This window comes from Palaemon carinicauda, chromosome 19 (genome assembly GCF_036898095.1).
Source record: "Palaemon carinicauda isolate YSFRI2023 chromosome 19, ASM3689809v2, whole genome shotgun sequence".
Lineage (NCBI taxonomy): Eukaryota > Metazoa > Arthropoda > Malacostraca > Decapoda > Palaemonidae > Palaemon > Palaemon carinicauda.
The window spans coordinates 30,442,932-30,464,037 of NC_090743.1; the positions used below are offsets into that span (position 1 = coordinate 30,442,932).

At 47.2% G+C, this 21,106-nt stretch overlaps 1 protein-coding gene across 3 annotated transcripts in view; it reads left to right on the forward strand.

Annotated features, from left to right (window-relative positions):
- Positions 1-21,106, forward strand: part of LOC137658557 (F-box only protein 33) — a 64,406-nt gene that overhangs the window by 16,703 nt on the left and 26,597 nt on the right. For all 3 annotated transcript variants that reach the window (XM_068393444.1, XM_068393442.1, XM_068393443.1), the window contains exons 2-6: positions 2,216-2,376; positions 18,409-18,640; positions 19,415-19,575; positions 19,814-19,934; positions 20,310-20,502. In XM_068393444.1, the coding sequence (XP_068249545.1) occupies positions 2,216-2,376; positions 18,409-18,640; positions 19,415-19,575; positions 19,814-19,934; positions 20,310-20,502 (868 nt within the window). The remainder of the gene's footprint in view (positions 1-2,215; positions 2,377-18,408; positions 18,641-19,414; positions 19,576-19,813; positions 19,935-20,309; positions 20,503-21,106) is intronic.

A 21,106-nucleotide genomic window follows, 5' to 3' on the forward strand; every position in this document is an offset into this window, starting at 1 on the left:
TGGCAAGATGCATTCCAACAATAGTGGGACAACATCGAAGTTTACGCCTTTCCCCCGTTCTGTCTGATGAGGAGGGTACTCGACAAGGCCAGAACATCGGTCAATCTTTCAATGACCCTCATAGCTTCGCTATTGCGTCACGCAGAATGGTTTCCGGACCTTCTGCAACTCCTAACGGAGCCCCCAAGAGAACTCCCTCCACGACACAATCTACACAAACAACCACATGCCAACATATTCCACAAAGCTGTAGCTTCGCTATGACTTCACGCCTGAAGACTATTTAGCATCTCCTCTCTCGGAGAGGATTTTCGCAACAAGTTGCAATTAGGATGTCTGGACAGCTGCGAAAGTCATCGGCAGCAGTCTACCAGGCAAAGTGGAAAGTCTTCTGTGGTTCCAGCAATAGCGGAGTTCCTTGTGTATTTGCGTGAAGAAATGCGCCTTTCAGTCTCGGCAGTAAAAAGCTATCACTCAGCCTTAAGCCTCACCTTTAGACTGAAAGGAATGGACATTTCTTCATCGCTAGAACTTTCCTTACTCATACAGAGTTATGAACTTACCAGCCCTCAGACTGAAGTCAGACCTCCCTCATGGAACGTGATTCTAGTTCTCAGGTCTCTTAAGAGACCTCCCTATGAACCATTATGCCAGGCAACCGATTGCCACCTGACTCGAAAGATGGTGTTCCTGCTAGCTTTGGCTTCGGCCAAATGAGTTGCTGAACTTCATGGTCTCATACGACATCACCCATTCAAGGGGATGGGGAGAGGTAACGTTCAGTCTCGTCCCTGAGTTTATTTCTAAGACTCAGAACCCGGGAGTAGCGGAACCACGATTCGACTCATTTGGGATTTCAAGTCTTTGTTCTGTAACAGATGACCCAGACCATCTCTTACTCTGTCCACTCTATCCAGTGAGGAGTTTGAGGCTGTACCTTAAGGGAACAGCTGCAGCCCGTCCTCGTGTGCATGCCCTATTCGTCAGTACAGGAAGGACCAAGAGGAGGGTCACCAAGAACACCATCGCCCCAGAGCTCGTGATGTCGGGCGTAGCTACGTCCCTGGCATTCAAGAGAAAATTCTCAGTAACGCAGGTTCTTCAAGCTGGGGTGTGTAAACGTCAGACCACATTCACATCCCACTACCTGTAAGACGTGACCCACAGGAGACTCGATACGTTCTCTATCGGTCCCATGGTGGCTGCACAACAGCTGGTTTAAGACCTCAAGGTCCTTATTGGACAAGTAGCAGAAGGTTGAGGGCATTGTTACCCAGTTTTAGTCTGCGTGAATGAAAAGGTTTGACTGGCTCTTACTCTTTTCTTCATCCTCTCCTCCCTTGAGGAAAGCAACATCCTGAGTTCTCTGCACAGCTGACCTCAAACCACTGCAGGTAAACCATGTTCCCTTGTGTACCTTGTATTAAAAGTAATACTGTTGCGTCCCCATACCCTAGCGAAGTGATATTGGGAAAGTCTTGGATACAACGGTTTTTCCCTCCAAAGACTAAGAAATAACTTTACCTGGACGGTCAAACTTCTATATATCTCAACACACAGCTTGTGTAGGCCGCAGACCTTGCATAGCAAGGTTTTAGAGAGGTGCAGGTACTCCTTATTTTTTATTACTGACATACACAGATGAGGAGCCCCTGGGTAAAGCCAAAAGCCATATTGGCAGGGACGTCCAACCTTCCTAATGAGTGAGTCATCCCTAAATGAATAGCGTAGGTTTGTATTCCAGTTACGGAACAAATGACGAATTCGTAGATAATTTCTATTTTTCTTAGCCATACAAACCTTAGCTATTTATACAAACTTGCCCGGCAACCCTATCCCCCTTGAAGTCCTACCTCCAAGGAAAGTGAGCTAAATCACTGGTGTGTGAGCAGGAGAAGTAGCAAGCTACCCCCCTACCCCCGCAATCTAGCGGTATGGGTAGTTAACCCTCGCTAAATTTTAATAGCTCGTCATTTGAGCTTCACCGAAAGTAATACCCCTAAATTAATAGCTAAGGTTTGTATCGTTAGGAAAAATACAAATTATCAATGAATTTGTCATGTTGGGTGAAAAATCATTCATATTATAATTTCATTTTTATGATTAATTGCAGTCTCTGTAAATGTAACTTCATTATTCTGATGGTTTTTGCTTAGTTTTGTATTTATTGAAAATGCTTTGAATTATGCAATACTTACTTTTATTCCTCTTGCAGGTTGAAGAATTGATACTGCTACCAACACATTGTCATACTTTTGTGAAAGGTCATGAAAGGCCATATTATTTACGCAATAACAATAACAACAACAACAAGAATAGCACTACACACTCCCGTTGTGTATCTCGCTCAAGATCTTCATATCAGTTTATTGAGAGGTGAGTCTTACTAGCTTTCTAGTTTTTGAAGAGCAGCATTCGTATCGAGACCTAAAAAAAAATCCTTTATGAACATTAATCTGACAGTACTTGCCGATGACTTTTTTTTTTTTTCATCCTGTTTGGTAAAGGAGCAACTAGGCAATAAAAAGGTTATGTTAAGTCATCCTAACTGGGTCCCACACTCTGATCAGGGTTATTGGCTTGTTATTTATCAATTTGACACTCATCTTTGATTCTGAAAAATTTGTTTGTTCTGGCGCAAATACAAACCCTCCGCTATTTATAGGGATATATACTTTTGGCGTAGCTGAAAGACGAGCCATGATAATTTTTAGTGTGCAGTAACTACCCCATCTGCTAGTTAGCAGGTGGGGTGGTGGGGTAGAGTGGCTACCCCGCTTACTCACACCTCTCGGCTGAGTAACCGCTTTACTTTATGGCTCGGTAGAGGACGGACATGCTACCTTTCTCTCCCGCAAAGACTTGCCTTGATTGTTATTATGTTTAGTTTATTCTTTTGTGTGTTTTTATCTTATACATATATATGTGTGTACAGTATGTACGTATATATGGAAACACTTGGATGGTGTTAAATACTTTATTACAGTTGACAGCGTATCCGGCGGTCTCTGCCGTAAGGGAGTCTTCATTGTGTTTATACTACTACTCCTTTACCTTTCTGCCCCCCCTCCCCCCCACCTGCGTTGGTGGCCGGCAGTTCCTCAGCAGGTTTACTCCTTTCCCGTTCGCTGGTTTGGTTGCCCTACCGTGCCGTGTGTGTGTGTGTGTGCGCGCGTTTTTTTTTTTTTCACGACCTGAGTTAAAGTTATAACTTTATAATTTAACTTAACTCTTATTCCACTTCACTTTCCGATGATGGGCTAATGTCCTTCCTTGGCTGGCGGAGCGAGTGCTTTACTAATTTCTCCCCTCCCTTTCAAGGAATTCTCTTGCAAGTAAGGTGACTTATTCCCCGAATAGTTCATTTTATGCAGTGGAGTTATGAATTTTAATTCATTACAACTTTTATTTTCTTTTCTATAGATAGCAACGACGTAGAAAGCAAGGCCAATGGCTTCGGCCGCTCCGGTCAATGTCCTGCACTACCTGTGGCAGCTTGTGAGCTGCCCACCTTACGAGGGAGCATTCGTTGCCAACCTTCAACTTGAACAAGGCTTGTTGATGGGATGGACAGGGTGCTGCCAGGAGGTTCACCTCCAGGGGTTGGAGAACCTTCTCTTACGAGGGAGTGTTAAATTCCCTAGAAGTTGTGTTGCTTCCTCTTCCTAGGGAGAGCTTCCCTTCTTCAGCCGTTCAGCAACCTTCCCTCTTTTGGGAAGTATTGCTGACATCTCGACGAGATCTGCTTCTGCTATCTCATGGCCGAAAACTGTGCTTCTTCCCCTTGAAGGGGGTCGGGGGGAAGCAAGTCTAAGGCTTGTTCCCTCTTCCCTCTTCTGGGGGAACTTCTCTCCCGCTTGCGAGAGACTGTTATACCTACGCTTTTTTCTCATAGAGTGGGGATAAAGCTTGTCTTAGGTGATGTCCTCCTTCAGGAGGACTTCTCAGGACTTCCTTTCATTCGCAATAGAGATTTTTCAGTAACCAATTTATGTTATACGCTTACGCTTTTTCCCCATATGGCTGGGAGAAAGCTTGTTCCAGGCGATGTCCTCCTTCGGGAGAACTTTCATCTCTTTTGTGAGAGAAAACTTGTGTTAGAGCTGCGGGTTGTCACAGGCGCTGCAGCTCATCGGTCAGGCCTTGAGTCTGTTTCCGACGCCTAGGAGTTTGCTGATCCACCTGGGGCGGTGACAGAGCTTTCTCCGATGCAGGTTTTTCCTTCGGGGTACGAGTCTCTCGTTAGCGAGAGAGAACCGCCTCTGGTCAGCAGCGGTCCCCTTACGCTTATGGTTCTCCTTCAGGGGTGGAGGGAGAGCTTTGTCTTAGCAAGGTTCTCTTCAGGAGAACAAACCTTCCCTGCGGAGGAGGTATCTCAGAGCTGGATCAGTCTCCCCCTCGGGCTAAGTCTGCTCTGCGTTCCTCTCTGGAGGATCACAGGATGGAAGGGTATGCGACCCCTCTCTATCCTGGACGTTCTCATCCTCATGCCGTGAGGAAACATCTTTTTGAACCTGCTGGTTCTCCTCGCATTGACCCTTCTTGGTCTCGTGATGATCACCCTTTGGGCTGGCGTGATCGTGAGCCTTCAGGCTCTTGTCATGTTGATCCTGCGGGTTCTCATGACCTTGGGAGTCCTTCGGGCCTCTGTCAACGCTGGACTTGGAACCTTCGGGTTTCAGTTACGCTGAGCCTTGGGCTCTCGTAACGTTGGTTACGCTGTAGTAGTTTGCGGACTGTGGCCAGAGGTAGCACCTAAACTGCCTACTGTCCGAATGCCAACCACACTCCAACGTTCACTACACTAAAAGGTAAAACAGTGGAATACCCAAAAATCTAGGTAACCGGGTCAAGAGAATGGAGCACTGGGCTCTACCTCTTGAGTTTATACTGGGAGAGGGGACCCAGCTAGAACTGTAGTTGCATAATATTATTCAGAGGTAAGCGGATTTCAGGTTATGTAAGTACTAAACATTAGTAGAGGAAACCAAAAAAAAAAAAAAATGGGGGGAAAAAAAACAATGATACCAAAGAAAAAAGACTAAATTAGTGGCCGAGAAAGGGACACATGACGTACTGGGAAAAAAAAAGTTTACAAAAATAAAAGGAATATTTATTTTGAGAGAAAAAAAAATAGTGAGACGGTATGTGTCTCCAACAACCAGAAGCAGCAACCCAGATTTATCTAGGCAGAGCCTCTTTGGATTCAATCCAGAAAATACACAGTAAATATTATAGACAGTATACATATCTTGGCTAAATTCCAATGTAATTGGAATGATTACTTGCATCAAGATCAAAGGGAATATTAAACAAGGTTACACATTGGACCTGACTTAAATTCTCACCTCTACATCGGAAAGCCAAAAAAAAAGGGTTACAGTCCTCGGTGAAACACGGTATGTCACAGTTATTCTACACCCATAAAAATGGATAAGAGTCGAGACCCCTTATAATAGTTTTTTGATGCCCTTCTTGATTGCAAAGTCAGACACACAAAAAATAAGATTCAGAATAAGTCATTTCTTTAACATAAAGAATGCTATTCACAATTTATTTGGCAAACTAAGCCAACTTGATGATTACCAGAAATGTCTAAATTGTTTCACTGCATCAGTGTTCGGAATCTACTTATTGCTGGATCACTATACAGTACCAAGTGCACAGTGTGTTTATAAGGTAGAGGAATGTTCATGTCACTCCAACAATTCTCTGGGTTAACAGTCTTTCAAGATTTTTGGTGATCAATCTATTCTGAAGAAATGTTTTAATTCTTTCAATCTACCTTGTTTTGAGTATTGTTCTCCTGTCTGGTCTTCAGCTTTTGATTCTCATCTTAATTTGTTGGACAGAAACTTGCGGTCTATTAAATTTCTTATTCCTGATCTAGATATTAATCTTTGGCACCGTCGTTCAATTAGTTCGTTATGCATGTTGCATAAGATTTTTCATAATTCTGACCATCCTTTACATTCAGATCTTCCTGGACAATTCCATCCTGTTCGTAATACCAGGCGCGCAGTTAATTCTAATAGCCAGGCCTTCTCCATCATGAGGCTCAATACAACACAGTATTTTAGAAGTTTTATTCCAGCTGTGACCAAGTTGTGGGATGATCTTCCTAATCGCGTAGTTGAACCAGTAGAACTTCAAAAGTTCAAAGTTTCCTCAAATGCTTTATGTTGAACAGGCTGACGTAAGTCTTTTTATAGTTTATATACGACATATCTGTTTTGACGTTATTACTGTTTTTATAATAATTTATTGTTAATTTATTCTCATTTATTTCTTTCCTTATTTCCTTTCCTCGCTGGGCTATTTTTCCCCGTTGGAGCCCTTGGGCTTATAGCATCCTGCTTTTCCAACTAGGGTTGTAGCTTGGCTAGTAATACTAATAATAATAATAACAATGATAACAGGTTACACAGAGTATGTTTGTACTGCTGTCCACTGTCTAGGCTAAGTCACAACCGTTTTTCTCAAATCCCTGCACACTTTAGGTTTCTGTCTTTAAGAACAGTGAAGTGTCTGCAAAATGCTTCTCTACTTGATTGCAATTCTAGTTGCCATCTCCACTGCTGTAAAAAAAAGAATATAAGACAATGTTGAAGGACCAAAATATGAAAAACTAACATTCTAGTAAAAAGTATAAAACTACAAGATATAAAAAAAAAATAATTTGTATTTTTTCCCATCTATAACTTTAATTTTTCCACAACGCTGAGCCTTCGGGCTCTTGTGCCATCAGTCACGCTGACCCTTCGGGGTCTCATGACAGAAACTTTGGTTTCTCGTTACGCTGTAACCCTGGTTACGCTTAGCCCTTGGGCTCTCGTGCCTCTCGTCACGCTGACACTTCGGTGTCTCGTGACGAGGAAACTTCAGTTTCCCGTTGCGCTGATCCTTCGGGGTCTCGCAACACAGGTTATGCTGGGCCTTTGGGCTCTTGTGCCTTTATTCACATTGACCCTTCAGGGTCATGTGACAGGGGAACTTCAGTTTCTTGTTGCGCTGACCCTTCAGGGTCTCGCAACTCAGGTTATGCTAAGCCTTTGGGCTCTCGTGCCTTTAGTCACGCTAACCCTTCGGGGTCTCGTGGCAGGGAGACGGCGGTTCCCGTTACATTGAACCTTTGCGGTCTCGTAACATCGGTATCGCTGAGCTTGTAGGCTCCCGTGCCGAACGGTACGCTGAACCTCTAGGTTCTCGTAGCAGGGGCTCTCTCCTCGTCGCGCAACCTCTAGGGGTTCACGCGATCATGCTAAACCTGCTGGTTTTCGTGACCCTCGTCACCAAGAGTTTTATTCTTTATGAAAGAAGAGTCTTCGGACTCTCGTCATATAGAGCGTTCGCACGGCCAGCATTACGCTGAACCCTCTGGTTCTCACAGCCCACATACTGTTTTCCATCCAACAGGTATTAGCGACGAGGTTCCTCGCTGCGTGGGTTCTGATAGGTCGCGCGATCATGGTTCACGATCCTTTGTTGCTCCCCCACCTGGCTTTCCACTACTTGACCCAGCTCTTTCTTGTGCTGCGTCATGGGACAGAACAGCGTCATGCGATGCTTTCCAAGCGCCAGCGCTTAATGTTTCTACGTCTCATTCGAGAGAGGGTTCTCGCGGTTTGCCATCCTTGAGGAACCAAACTCTCCACACCCCTGTGGTCACCTCGTCCTCGGACGAAGTACCATCTCCTTTTTTGGCTGCAGGTCATATCTCCTGGGGTAACATTCATGCAAGGAGAGAGACCCATCAGTCTCTCCAGTCTCAAAGGTCTCCATCGCCTCAGAGGTGTCTGTCGCTCACGTGACAACGCCCAGACCCTATCCCGAAGGGTAGGCCTGCGCCGATCTTGCCTGCCGGGAATCCTCCCACAGGCAAGAGGGTTAAGAAATCAACCGAGGTTCCTAAACCCTGAGGGATACCTGCTGCCTAACGGTCTCCTTCTCGCTACTGGTAACTATGATATAGGTTCTGATCATGCTTCTGTTTTCGTGAACCCCTGTTGGTTCACACGACACGATTACTGAGGCTTACATCAGAAATCAGTGACAGAGTTCCTGCGGGTTCTCGTCACAACAGTCCCTTAGGGTCATGAGAAAGGGATTCATGATCCCTTAGGGTGGCGCAAAAGGGATTCACGATCCCTTCCTGTGGAAGCTCACGGGGTTTCCCTGGGAGAGCACCGCTTATTATAATTCAAGACAAAGAACAACGGCTGCGTCTCCCCTGAAGAGGAAGAGAGGGATTCCCGACAAGTTACCATCATCCGGAGTCAAGCTGTCGTCTACGAGGGCTTTGAGGTCAGAGGTCATCCCTGAGAAGCCATCTCTGCCTCTACCCAGAGATGCTCCTCTTCCCATCTGGAAGGTGGTCAAAGGAAAGTAATTTTTGGACTCTCCCCAACCGTTCCTGTCAGAAGAAGCTCTCAGAGAGAACTCTCTACGGATCCTATAGAAGTTCCTAGTCCTCGCCACACCAAAAAAGTCATCCCACCCATACCTTTGGTCTTGAAAACCTTTTTTCCCTTTCAAAAGGGAGTCAAAGGATTCCAAGACAGCTCCGAAGTGTTCTTGTAGGACTCAAAGACCCTCCGAGGGGGTCAGGAGCCTAATCAGCCTTCCAGGTATCGACCACGACCCATCCCGGGATGAGATCCAGGTGGTAGATGACGATGACATTACTGCCAGCCCAACTTCAGTCGGCGACAAGAGGGAGTCAGAGCACGCCTTCTGGCCTGGTTCTGGCTTGTATGAGGGCCCTCAATGGGTTGTCAGACCCAGAGATGGCCCCTCAGGAAGGCAAGGACACGGTCCTGGACCGTTTCTTGGGTACCCAGAAACCCGCTAAGTCAAGTGCTGCTTTGCCCTGGTTTCGGGGGTTGAGGGGTGCTCGGCATAAGATCGCCTCCCAGCTTGCCAACTACTCTGGGTCATATCGTTCAGGATCGTCCGCCAAACTCCCACCTTTGGGTGTCCACCAGAGAAGGTGCTATGAGGTCCTGGACAAACCGTGCTGGACGTTATCTCTCCTCCACTCTCTTGAGGATCTGACTAAGGGAATCTTTCTTGAGAGGCTCTCTTCTCGTCGGATCACGTTCTGGGCATCGGAGATCTTGAACCAGGAGAAGGTCGTGAAGTATGCCATGCAGGCAACTTCGTGGCTGGATCTTTGGTTGGGATCTGTGGGAATCGTGGTACGGACCAAAAATTTCTCTAAGGGAAGTACTAGGAAGGCTATGGAGACCTTCCTTCTCTCAGGCACCCGTGCCATTGAGTTTGTGGCCCACCAGGTTGTGAACTTATCAGTCAATACCATCTTGAAACGAAGGGATGGGGTGGCCCAGAGATTCCACCTACAGGTCCCTAATGCCGAGATCGCCAGGCCCTGGGACTCCTTTCTAGAGGGTTCCTCGCTGTTCGAACCAAAGGACGTCAAGCAGGCTGCTAAGAGGTGGAGAAAATCCCACCAGGACTCCCTCTTAAATAGGGCCCTGACATCGTGTCCTTATAGACCACCAGCTCCTCCGAAGCCCAGCAAATCGAAACCCTCTACCAGCAAGGCAGCAACAAAAGAAAAGATGGTGTCTAAGAAGCCCTTTCCTGTCAAGGACCGGAAAAGCACCAAGTCCTCCTGTGGAGGCAAACAGCAGAGAGGTAGTGGCAGAATCCGCAAGCGCTAGGATAGGCGATCCCCCTGCTTGTCCACCAGTGGGGGATGCCTTCAAAGCTGCATGAATAGGTTGATGCAGCACGGGGCTGAATCCTGGATGGTCTCCACGATTCGTTTAGGGTATTGCTGCCTGTTCATTTTATCTCTCCCTCCACTTACAAAGAATCCAGTGCTTATGAGCTGCTTTGCGATGGGATCAGCATAGGCGCAGGTCCTTCGGGCCGAAGTCCAGACCGTGTTGGAGAAAGGTACTCTTCAGGAGGTCCTCGACGGGTCCCCTGGCTTCTTCAGTCGACAATTTCTTGTGAAAAAGGCTTCTGGAGGCAATTGTGAAAAAGGCTTCTGGGGGCTGGAGGCTAGTCATCGACCTCTCGGTTCTGAACGTTTGTCAAATAGGCTTCGTTCAGCATGGAGACGGCAGACACGGTCAGACAAGTAGTCAGACCACAGGACTTCATGTGTACACTGGATCTAAATGACGTATACTTCCAGATTCCAATCTATCTTTCTTAAAGGAAGTACCTACGGTTCAACATCGACAACAAAATATACCAGTTCAAGGTGCTGTGCTTCGGTCTTTCCAAAGCGCCTCAGGTCTTCACAAGAGTGTTCACTCTCTTGTCATCTTGGGCCCACAGGATCACCATCCGTCTTCTTCGTTATCTGGACAACTGACTGATCTTAGCAGACTCGGTGGCAACCCTTCTTCAGTACCGAGACAATCTTCTGGGGGCTTTGCCAAGATCTGGTTATCACGGTAAACATCGAGACGTCATCCCTGCTTCCCACTAAAACACTGGTATACCTGAACATGATTCTTGACACCAAACTACTCAAAGCCTTCCCATCAGACGACAGGATAGTGAGGCTGAGAAAGGTAATGAGACTTTTTCTCAAACGAAAAGAGCTCCCGTCCCAGAAGTGGCTATGTCTCCTTGGACACCTATCATCCTTGGTCTGTCTAGTTCCCGACGGTTGCCTCAAGATGAGATCCCTCCAGTGGTGACTGACGTCTACTTGGAATCAGACCGTAGATTCCCCATACACTCTGATCCTCATGGGACCAGAGAAAAGGATGGTCCTCGGATAGTGGCTGGCAGACGAGAATCTGCTGAAGGGTGTTGACTTTCTAGTCCTTCCACCCAATTTGATGCTCTTTTTGTATGTATCCAAGGGAGGGGGGCCACCTACGTGCTGCACCACATGGCCTCAGGCCTCTGGTCAGAATCCCAAAAATACCTTCACGTAAATCTCCTAGAGATGAAGGCCGTAAACCTGGCCCTTCAAGAGTTCCACCAGTTCCTGGCGGGTCACTCGGTGGTGGTGATGAGTGACAACTTTACGGTAGTGGCTTATATTAAAAAGCAAATAGGGACTTTTTCGCAGCCCCTATCCCCTCTAGCAGTAAAGATACTGAGATGGACGGATGGTTACTCGATTTTACTATCGGCTCGCCTTATTCCCGGCAAGAAGAATGTGCTCTCCAACAATCTGAGCAGGGCATCGCAGATAGTGGGTTCCGAATGGTCTTTGGATCATCTAGTAGCCAACAAAGTCCTGACGTTATGGGGTTCACCGACTGTGGACCTGAATTTCAGGCTTCCTTGGTACTGCTCCCCAGTCCCAGACCCCAGGGCTCTCTGGCAAGATGTGTTCCAACAATGGTGGGACAACATCGGCGTCTACACCTTCCCACCGTTTTGTCTGATGAGAAGAGTACTCAACAACAGAACATAGGTTAATCTTTCTATGATCCTCATAGCTCTGCTATGGCATCACGCAGAGTAGTTCCCGGACCTCCTGCTACTCCGGACGGACCTGTTAAGGGAACTTCCTCCATAACACCAACTACTCAGACAACCACATGCCAACATTTTCCACCAGAGAGAAGCTTCGCTACGTTTTCACGCCTGAAGACTATCCAACATCTCTCATGCCGATAGGATTTTTGCAACAGATTGCGAAGAGGATGTCTGGATACCTGCAGCAATGTTCAGCCTCAGTCTACCAGGCGAAGTGGAACGTCTTCTGTTGTTGGTGTCGTGGAAGGGGCATCTCTCCACTTGGTGGCACTATTCCAGCAATAGTTGAGTTCCTCGTGTATTTATGGAAAGAAATGCGCCTTTTGGTTTCAGCGGTTAAAGGCTATCGTAGAGCCTTGAGTCTCGCCTTTAAACTGAAAGAAATGGACATTTCTTCATTGCTAGAACTTTCTCGACTCATACGGAGTTGTGGACTTAATTGTCCTCAGTCAGAAGTGAGACTTCCCTCTTGGAACATGGCTCGTCTTTTCAGCTTCGCCGAAAGTAATACCCCTATAAATAGCTACCAGGAATTTTGCGTAGTTCCCCCTATCTCCTCTTCCCTTGTTGGGTCTCCCCGTGAGTGTGCTGCTAGGTCTGACTCGTCAGTAAGCATCTGGTCGATGCGTAGATAACATCTCGCCGCTCTCTCTTCATCCTGTTCGACCCGCCTTTGTGTTACCACATGTTTCTTTTGTGCCTTACTATTCACATCCTTTCATGGTATTACTGGTGTTGTTTGGTGTTTCAGTGCTTTCCTTTTGGAATCCCAGCATCGCTGTCCCGGGCCTGAGACCGGTAAGCCTTTGACGACTTCTTCAACCCCGTCGGAGAGAGGTTCCCCTTCCCCTACCCAGAGTAGAGGTAAGTCTGTTGCGGGGAAACGGCCCATTGTCATTCCCCATGAGTTTGATCTTGATGATGTAGGGTGTATTGTGCCTACGCAGACGTGTGAGGGGTCTGCTAGTGGGGAGGGAGTGTGTGCTTTAGACGAGGTTCTGGTGCCCGCAGTTCCCGTCTCAAATGAAGACCCGGTGTGGGGGAAGTCAAGAACGGCTCCTTCCCCTCCATCGTGGCAGTGTCTTACAGGTTCAGTGGTGCCCGGGGCTGTTATGGACAAGGAGAGGCAGCCCACAGGATCTTCAGACCCCAACTCCATTGTAGGGATGGCACCGAGGACGTCCTTCAGATCACCCGTGCGTCGGGAGGAAGAATTCTCGTGCTGGTTCGCTTCTCGGAAGACTCTACACATGCCCCCGGCGCCCTCTTCTACGCTCCCGTCGCCCTTCAGGCAGCCCGTCATGACGGTTGCACATCTACAAGACCTTTCATTATTGACAGGAGAGTCTGGCTGGCTCCCGAGAGCTCCTTCTCCATCCTCGAGGTACGGCCCCTCCAGCAGACCAGAACATCGGCGGAAGTCCTCGCATCAGGTCTTGGTTGACAGGCATAAGCCTGCGAAGGTTCCGACTTCATCCGCACAGCGGAGAGAGTCGCCCCTTCGGACTGGCAGCCTTGTCCTGGACCACGGGCCTTCAAGCGAACGCCCTGACCGTAAGAGTCATCCAGTTAACACGGGGAAGCCCGCAGCCACGTGGATCCCCGCAGGAATGGGTAGGCCCATGACGGCTACCCTAGTCCAAGCGGGGCTTCCCGCTCAGTGAGTTGAGCCGTCAAGAGTTCTCCACGAGAGGAAGATGCCTCCACCTCAAGCGGAGCCCTCAGCCTTAGACCTTTCTACTCAGGCGGAGGACCACTCAGCTGAGGCCCTCGTTGATATCGGAGAATGTTCAACGGACGAGGTCTCCACGTATAGGAAGGTCCTGGCCCTCATCAGGCGCCATCATAGGCTAGATGAGCCGAAGCCCTCGGCAGATGAAGCGGAGGCAGCCGCTTGCTCGACCCGGCAGCATGGCATCCATACCCGGTACCATGACAGCTCCATTCAGGCTTCATGGTCAACCGCTGGTATACCAGGGTACTCACACCCCACGGATTTCCCTGGGAGGAGGTAGACCCATGACGGCTGCCTCCGTCCCGGTGGCTCCATCCGTGATGGAGCCAGCCGCTCCATCGTCGCGGCCAGCCCCACCCAAGCATCGGAGGCGGCCGCTGACACACCCATGACGGCTACCTCCGTCCCGGCGGCTCCATCCGTGATGGAGCCAGCCGCCCCATCATCCCGGCCAGCCCCATCCAAGCATCGGTGGCGGCCGCTGGCATATCAGGGTACTTACACCCCACGGATTTCCCCGGGAGGGGGTAGACCCATGATGGCTACCCCCGTCCCGACGGCGCTCTCCGTGACGGAGGCAAAGTGGCCTTTCCCCCCTAGCGGGTCGAACAGGGCTCTTGCCGCTCTGTGCCTGCCTCAGTGGCTGCTGGAGAGGCCCCCGCATCTTTGCCCAGTGTCTCTTTGACTCCCTCCGCCCGTCGGATGCAGACGTTGGCACACGTACTCAGGCTACTTACACCCCACAGTTTTCCCTGGGCAGGGGTAGATCTGTGACGGCTGCCTCCGTCCCACTGGCTCCACCCGTGATGGAGGAAGCCGCCCCATTGGACCAGCCAGAAGTGAGGGATACAGCCGCCCCCACGGATCCATCCGTGCTCGAGGATGCAGCCAACACGGAGGATCAAGTGGTAGAGGGCTTGTTAGACACGGCCGAGTGTTCCCCCGGCGGAGTATCCTCCTATAGACAAGCCCGTGCTCTGATCCGTCGCCACCACAGATTAGACGAGTCTAAACCGTCATCAGAGCAGGGTTGGCTTTCAGGTTGGGGAGGATGGTGGATAACCCCGGCCAGCGGAAACCATCCTTGGCCCTAGCGCGGGATGTGGCACTAGGCATGGAGCTCGTCGACAAATACGTTGAGGGGGCATTAGAACTCCCGAAGAGCCCAAGGGTCCTTCAAGCTCCTGCCGGAACTGAGGACCCAGAAGAAATCCTATGTTCCAGACAGGCGTCATGCAGGTCCCCGCTCGTGGGAGGAAGCCTTTGCAATGTTAAACCAGGGCAGTGCAGATGACGGATCCCTCACTGCACCAGTGGTTTTCTCTCAAGCAGTGGCCTCCATGATGGAGGACACCTCACGAGACATAGTCAATGTGACCTCCTGGCTGGACTAGTGGGCGTGCACCCTGGCAGGGTTCCAGCTCTCTCTCAACCTGTCAGTACCAGGGAATCAGGCCCTTCTACAAGAACTCATTCGCTCGGGAGGGAAGGCGATGAAGTCCCTTACCTTCCAGTCCTTGACCCAGTCGGCAAACTGGGTGTTAAGGAGGAGGGACAAGGTCGTTTCAGGACCTCCCGTAGACTTCCCGAACGGGAAACAAAGTTTCGGAGGAATGCACGGGTGTGGGATGAGACCGTGTTCCCCCTGCAGGCAGTAGTGGAAACTATGGAGAGGGTGGGCAAAATTAAGGACTCGGGAGCCCAGGCTGTCAGTGGCAAGATGTCCTCCCCATAGGAGACCATCAGCGGACGTGGCCAACCCATCTACGGCACCACTTCCTGGCAGCATCCCCGCGGTCCTCCCGCAGGAGTGGTGCCCCAGGCCAGTCCTCCTTTAGGCAAAATACGCCGGCTCATGGAGTGCTAGCAGCCTTGAGGGAAGGGAATTTCATGATGTCCCCGCATCATCAAGGACGACCTTTTCAGATCCCCGTGCATCCCTCCAGCAGGAAGTTCCTCAGAGGGAAGTGGGGATTCCAGTCTCTGTAGTTCAGGACTCTCTGCTTCGGACTGTGCACGGCTCCTCAGGTGTTCACGAGGGTGGTCACCGTAGTATCAGCCTGGGCCCACAAGCAGGGCATCAGGGTGATCCAGTACCTAGATGACTGGTTGCTGCTTTTAGCCTCAGAGACAGTCTTGAAGGAGCAAGGAGCAAAGCTATTGCAGTTCTGCAGGGAACTAGGGATCACCATTAACTTGGGAAAGTCCCAGTTAGACCCCACCACCAGGATAACGTATCAGGGGAGGCTCAAGCTGAGCCCAGTCCAATGGAAACTGAAGGACTGTTGGTCACCGGGAGCCCCTCCTCAAGAACTAGTCAAGATGCCTCCGGACTCCAGGAACATGTTCCTCTGGTGATCCGACAGGGCGGACAGCCTTGAGGGGTTACCATTTGTGTCCGTTCCTCCAGAGGTGTTGCTCTTCACAGACGTATCAAAGGAGGGGTGGGTAGCCCATCTGCTCGGGGAAACAGCAGAGAGGAAGTGGTCCCCGGAGGAGAAGACCCTTCACATAAACATGCTCGAGCTACTAGCAGGCCAAAAGGCCTTCGCAAGGTTCGCCCATCGTCTCCAGGGAAACATGGTAGCACTCAGGTGCGACAATGCCACCGTGTTGGCATATATAAAGAAGCAAGGGGGGATTGAGATCAAGGGGGTTGTGCAACCTCACGTCTCAAATACTGGAATGGGCCGAAAAGGAACGCATCAGCCTCACAGCCAGGTTCATTGCGGGAAAGGAACGTTCTAGCCGACGGCCTCGGCAGGACAGGGCAAGTACAGTAGTGGGGTCGGAGTGGTTCTTACACCCACAGGTAGCCTAGAAGGTCCTCCAGAGGTGGAGCTCACCGGTAATAGACCTTTTCGCCACGGGGCTCAACGCACAGTTACCCGTGTTCTGTTCCTCAGTGCCAGAACCAGCAGCAGAGTTCGAAGACAACTCCCACCGCTCGTGGGGCGGATTCGACATACAGTATATGCCTTTCCTCCCTTCGGGATTTTCAGGCAGGTTCTCAACAGGATCAGGCAGCCTAGAGATACAAGGTTGATTTTGGTAGTGCCCTGGTGGCCGGAGCGAGAGCGGTTCGTTGACCTACAAGACCTGGCTATCCTTCCTCCGTGGCCTCTGCCGGTAAGAGAAGATAGGCTACACCAGCCTTTAGCTACACGCGTGGAAGTTATCGGGCGTCTACTAAGGAAGGAAGGACACTCGCAGAGGACAGCATTGAGGATGTCCGGTCGTCTTAGGAAATCCTCGGTCAGGGTTTACCAGGCCAAGTGGGCCACATTCGTGAAGTGGTATGCGGTTCAGAACCTGAGGCCCCTGGATGCATCGGTCCACAGGATTGCAGGCTTCCTGGTCTACCTAAGGGACTACCTAGGGGTTTTGCATTCCAGCCATCAAAAGGGCCGAGCAGCACTGAGACAAGTATTTCCACTCAGAGGCATTGACCAGGTGGGCTTCTCATCAGTTTTCCATGCTCATCAGGAGTGTCGAGAAATCTTGTTCCCCCCGCGCCTCTCGGGTCCCGCAGTTGAACGTGGCTAAGGTTCTCAAGGTTTGGTCTAGGCCACCCTTCGAACCTCTCAAAGTTATCCTGGATAAAGACCTCACCCTCAAGACAGTGTTCTTGCTAGCTCTGGCTTTGGACAAGAGGGTGAAGGAGCTCCACGGCTTGTTGTTGGAAGTCTTACACTCGAAAGGGTGGAAGGACCTGCCCCTTTAGTTTCTGCCTGTTTTGGTGGCCAAAACTCAGAACCCAGCCATCGTAGACTCAAGGTTTGAAGGATTCTCGATCCCGGTGTTCCCTCACTCAGACAACCCGGAAGACTAGTTCCTGTGCCCAGTGAGTACTATCAGGGAGTACCTTAACAGGACAGCCAGACTTCAGCCGGGCATCAAAAGTCTGTTTGTTTCCTCAGACCCAGTGTAGAAAGCAGTGTCCAAGTACACGGTCTCCTTCTGGCTTCGACAAATCATAAAAGGGCTTATGACAGGGAGTGGTCAGCAGTCCCTGGCAAGACACGACCTCATGACCTTAGGGGGCTTAGCACCTCCTTGGAATTCGACAGGAACATGACAGTAGGTCAATCATGAGGGCGGGCACATGGTCCAGGCAGTCCACCTTTACGGCCCACTGCCTAAAACACTCCACGAGGAAGTCCCTGGACTCCTTCCCCATCGGACCAGTCATTTCCGCCCTTCAAAAGTTTAAGGCTAAAGCCCCAGGGTAAACCGAGGTGAGTAATTGCAAGCGACACAAGTTTCCGCCTTACTCCCCCCCTCTTTTCCTTACTACCCTTTTTGCCCCTTTTCCTTTCCCTCCTCCCATGTGAGAGATGGATGTTGTAGAAGACCATGTCCAGATTATGCATAAAGGTGACTCCAATCAAGTAGGCTTTTGCATGCTTCCCCTGACTCTCCTATCCTGGACCTAGCCTCCTATCTAGGTCCCGTATCACGTACCAGTATGGCGGGTCGTCCGGCCTGTAAGTCCACCCCCGCCTCCTAAAGTGTAAGTCTCCTAAGAAAGTAGTTCGAGATAAGTACTTCGTGTTGGAACAAATTACAAATTTTAAGTAATTTGTATTTTTCCTAACAGTACTTACCTCGAACTACTTCAGGTTATTGCCCGCCCATCCTGCCCCGGGTCCCTTACAGGAGTTCGAATGGTATTTTCACATATGCTTACTGACGAGTCAGGCCTAGCAGCACACTCTCGTGAGCTGGCCCAGGGTCGCCTCAGGGCGAGTATCCATCCACCACGGGGCGACCCAACAAGGGAAGCGGAGATAGGGGGAACTACGCAAAATTCTTGGTCGGATAGGGAGGAGATCCCAGATACTCCTAAGAAAGTAGTTCGAGGTAAGTACTGTTAGGAAAAATACAAATTACTTAAAATTTGTGATATTGTTAGAAAAAATACAAATTATTTCTGAATTTTCAGTATTACTAATTTAAAGTATTTTTTTTTTATTTTTAAAAGTGAGTGACTTGTGTTAAAGTATTTGTTTTCATCTTTAAAAGTGAGTGACTTGTGATGAAAGTGTGCTTAATCATTGTGTCAAAATTAAGTATTGGATATTGAATTAATTTATTTATCAAGCTTGCAGAAGTACATGTAGTATTATATGTTATACAGTATAATTTGAAGGATTTTCTTATCTGGTCCTGTGCCACTTTTTTTTTTTTTTATCTAGTGCCCAAGAATCTCTTCAATGCATCATAAGTAACAGTCGAAGTTTAAAAGGGCTAACTCTTGGCTGCATTCAAGACCTGACTGATCAATCAGACATATTCCTTCCGCTCTTGGCACAACATCAGTCAACTACAATATCTACATTAGGTTTAGCGTCTGTCAAATACGACCCTAATTCTTATGCTCTTCTGGATATAACACCAGACAACTTCACTAGTTTTACCAACCTCCAGGTAAGGAAAGTTAATGTTAGTTGTAAGTTAATTAGAGTATAGTTTAAAGAATTGAATTACTGTATGAGAATGATAGCATTGTTTGGTATACGATATGCAAAATAAAACGAGGAGCATTTGATGCCACTAGCTATTGTTTGTGGATTTAGGAACAGTTTTTGTATAGAATTTATGTATGTTGTGATATTAATATGAGTAGCAGCTTAACCACTTTACTGATAAGCTCTGGTTTCTGGTGCAACTTTATGAATTGTTAGATAAACAGTTTTTGCATTTTTTTATCAATACTTGAGGGAAACTTGATTAGGATAATTCTTATCCTTAGATATAAAGGAGAAATTGAGTTCAGCCATATTTCAAAGTGTAATAGCTTATTAGGAAGACATGAAACATGTAAGTGAGAATATAGGAGGCAAAGCTCAAGGAATCAAGGGTCATTGCATAGTAGCTTATATTCCTTTTCATAGTCTTGCTGTCATTTGTCTAATAGCAGTAGCATGGCATTGTGAAAAATATGCTCACAGTAACGTTAGGTTTTGGATAGTTTTAGTCTTCCTTGCACGTTGCAATTTATGTTTTGTTAAGGAATTTGTGTAATACAGAGAGAATGTTGGCTTGCCATATTCTTACGTGTACAGTATAAGAAAATTCTCAATGCCATCTTACTCAACAGTAAACTGTAGTATACATTACCTGCAAAAACATTTAATTATATTTTCAATTTTTCCTTTATTCACTTTAGTTTCTGATTTCTTTTGTTTTGCTTTGTTACAGGTGTTGACATTAGATTACGACTATATGAGCGATCGATTACTAAGTGTGCTGTCTACTCCATATAACGCACCATTGAGACGACTAGTGATTCATGTTCATGGCATTGACCAAACCCATCGAGGAACCACTGAGTATATGTGGTATCGATTCAAACAGCAGCAGTAAGTATTTTTAGAAAGTTTGGATGATTGTAGTTAATGTTATTGGTTGTGAAATTGTTGGAGGTGATGGGCTTTAAACTAATGTTTTTTTTATTTTCCAAGAAATATTTTAGTTCCCTAAAAGATAATTTTTCTATTACTTTGCTAGTACAGTATTACATCACTGATATTTTAGTAGAATTTAATAAGGAAATGGTTGCCTGTTAGAAAATTGTTGCTGATTATATTTTCCTTTCAGTCCACAGTGTTCTTTAGTGATTAACTTGATTCATTCGTATGATGGAGTTGAACAACTTGGATCAGGATTGTTGCATCCATCGATGCCCTTGACGCACTTTAGGGCCTTCTTTTGTGAATGGGTAAGTGTTACTGTACGGTATATTTGTTCTGGAAAAACTTCAGGATCAGACTTATTTGATAATTAGAGGATTAAAGATCAGTACCCTTTATGGAAATTGTATTAAAGGATAAATTAATGTTGTTTACTATGTCATTTCCATCATTTCTCAAGGTTATTAATACTGCATGCATGCACAATATTTTAACCATTTATATATTTATAAAGAATTTGATACTTGGATAATTATATGGAAGACAAAAAAGATTATAGACTAATAAATTTCCACTATTTAGAATGGAATGATATATATCTTAGTAATGCAAAAATCTGTTTAATAGTTTTTCTACTAAAGGTTTAAGAGTATCAAGTATTTCTTTATTTGTTCTCGCTGCAGATAAATATAGCAGCGTTGAGGTTAATGTCAAACTGGTATGCAGAATCACTCCGTCATCTTACTCTTGTGGATTCTCTAGACCACAGTGGGTGGGGCATGTTGACCGAAGGTCGTGATGAGGACCAGGGATCGCCTGACCCTCTTGTGATGTTAGCTTGGAAATGTAAAAATCTCCAGCACCTTACTCTTTTAGGTGAGTTATTTAAATCTCCATTTTAACGTTAATATTGTTGGACCCTGTTTCCTATATCTTGTTTTAAATAATAGTCACACATTTAATTCTAATAGTCATGCCTTCTCTATCATAAGGCTTAATACTACACAGTATTCTAGAAATTTTATTCCAGCTGTAACCAAGTTGTGGAATGATCTTCCTAATCAGGTAGATAATCAGTGGAACTTGAAAAGGTCAAACTTGCAGCGATTGTTTTTGTGTTGAACAAGTTGACATAAAGTCTCTTTTTATAGTCTATATATGAAAGGTCTATTTCAATTTTTCAGTTTACATATGAAAGATCTATTTTAATGTTGTTCCTGTTCTTAAAATATTTTATCTTGATTGTTCATTACTGCTCTTTTAGTTTATTTCCTTATTTCCTTTCTCACAGGGGTATTTTACCGTTGGAGCCCTTGGCCCTATAGCATCCTGCTTTTCCATCTAGGGTTATAGCTTAGCTAGTAATAATAATAATTTGTCCTTTTATTAAAAAGAATATATAGAAGTTTTAAGACTGTGTATTGTTTTTTTTTTTTTATCCATGTGTTTAGTCAAGTCAGGAGAAATACCTTATCCATTG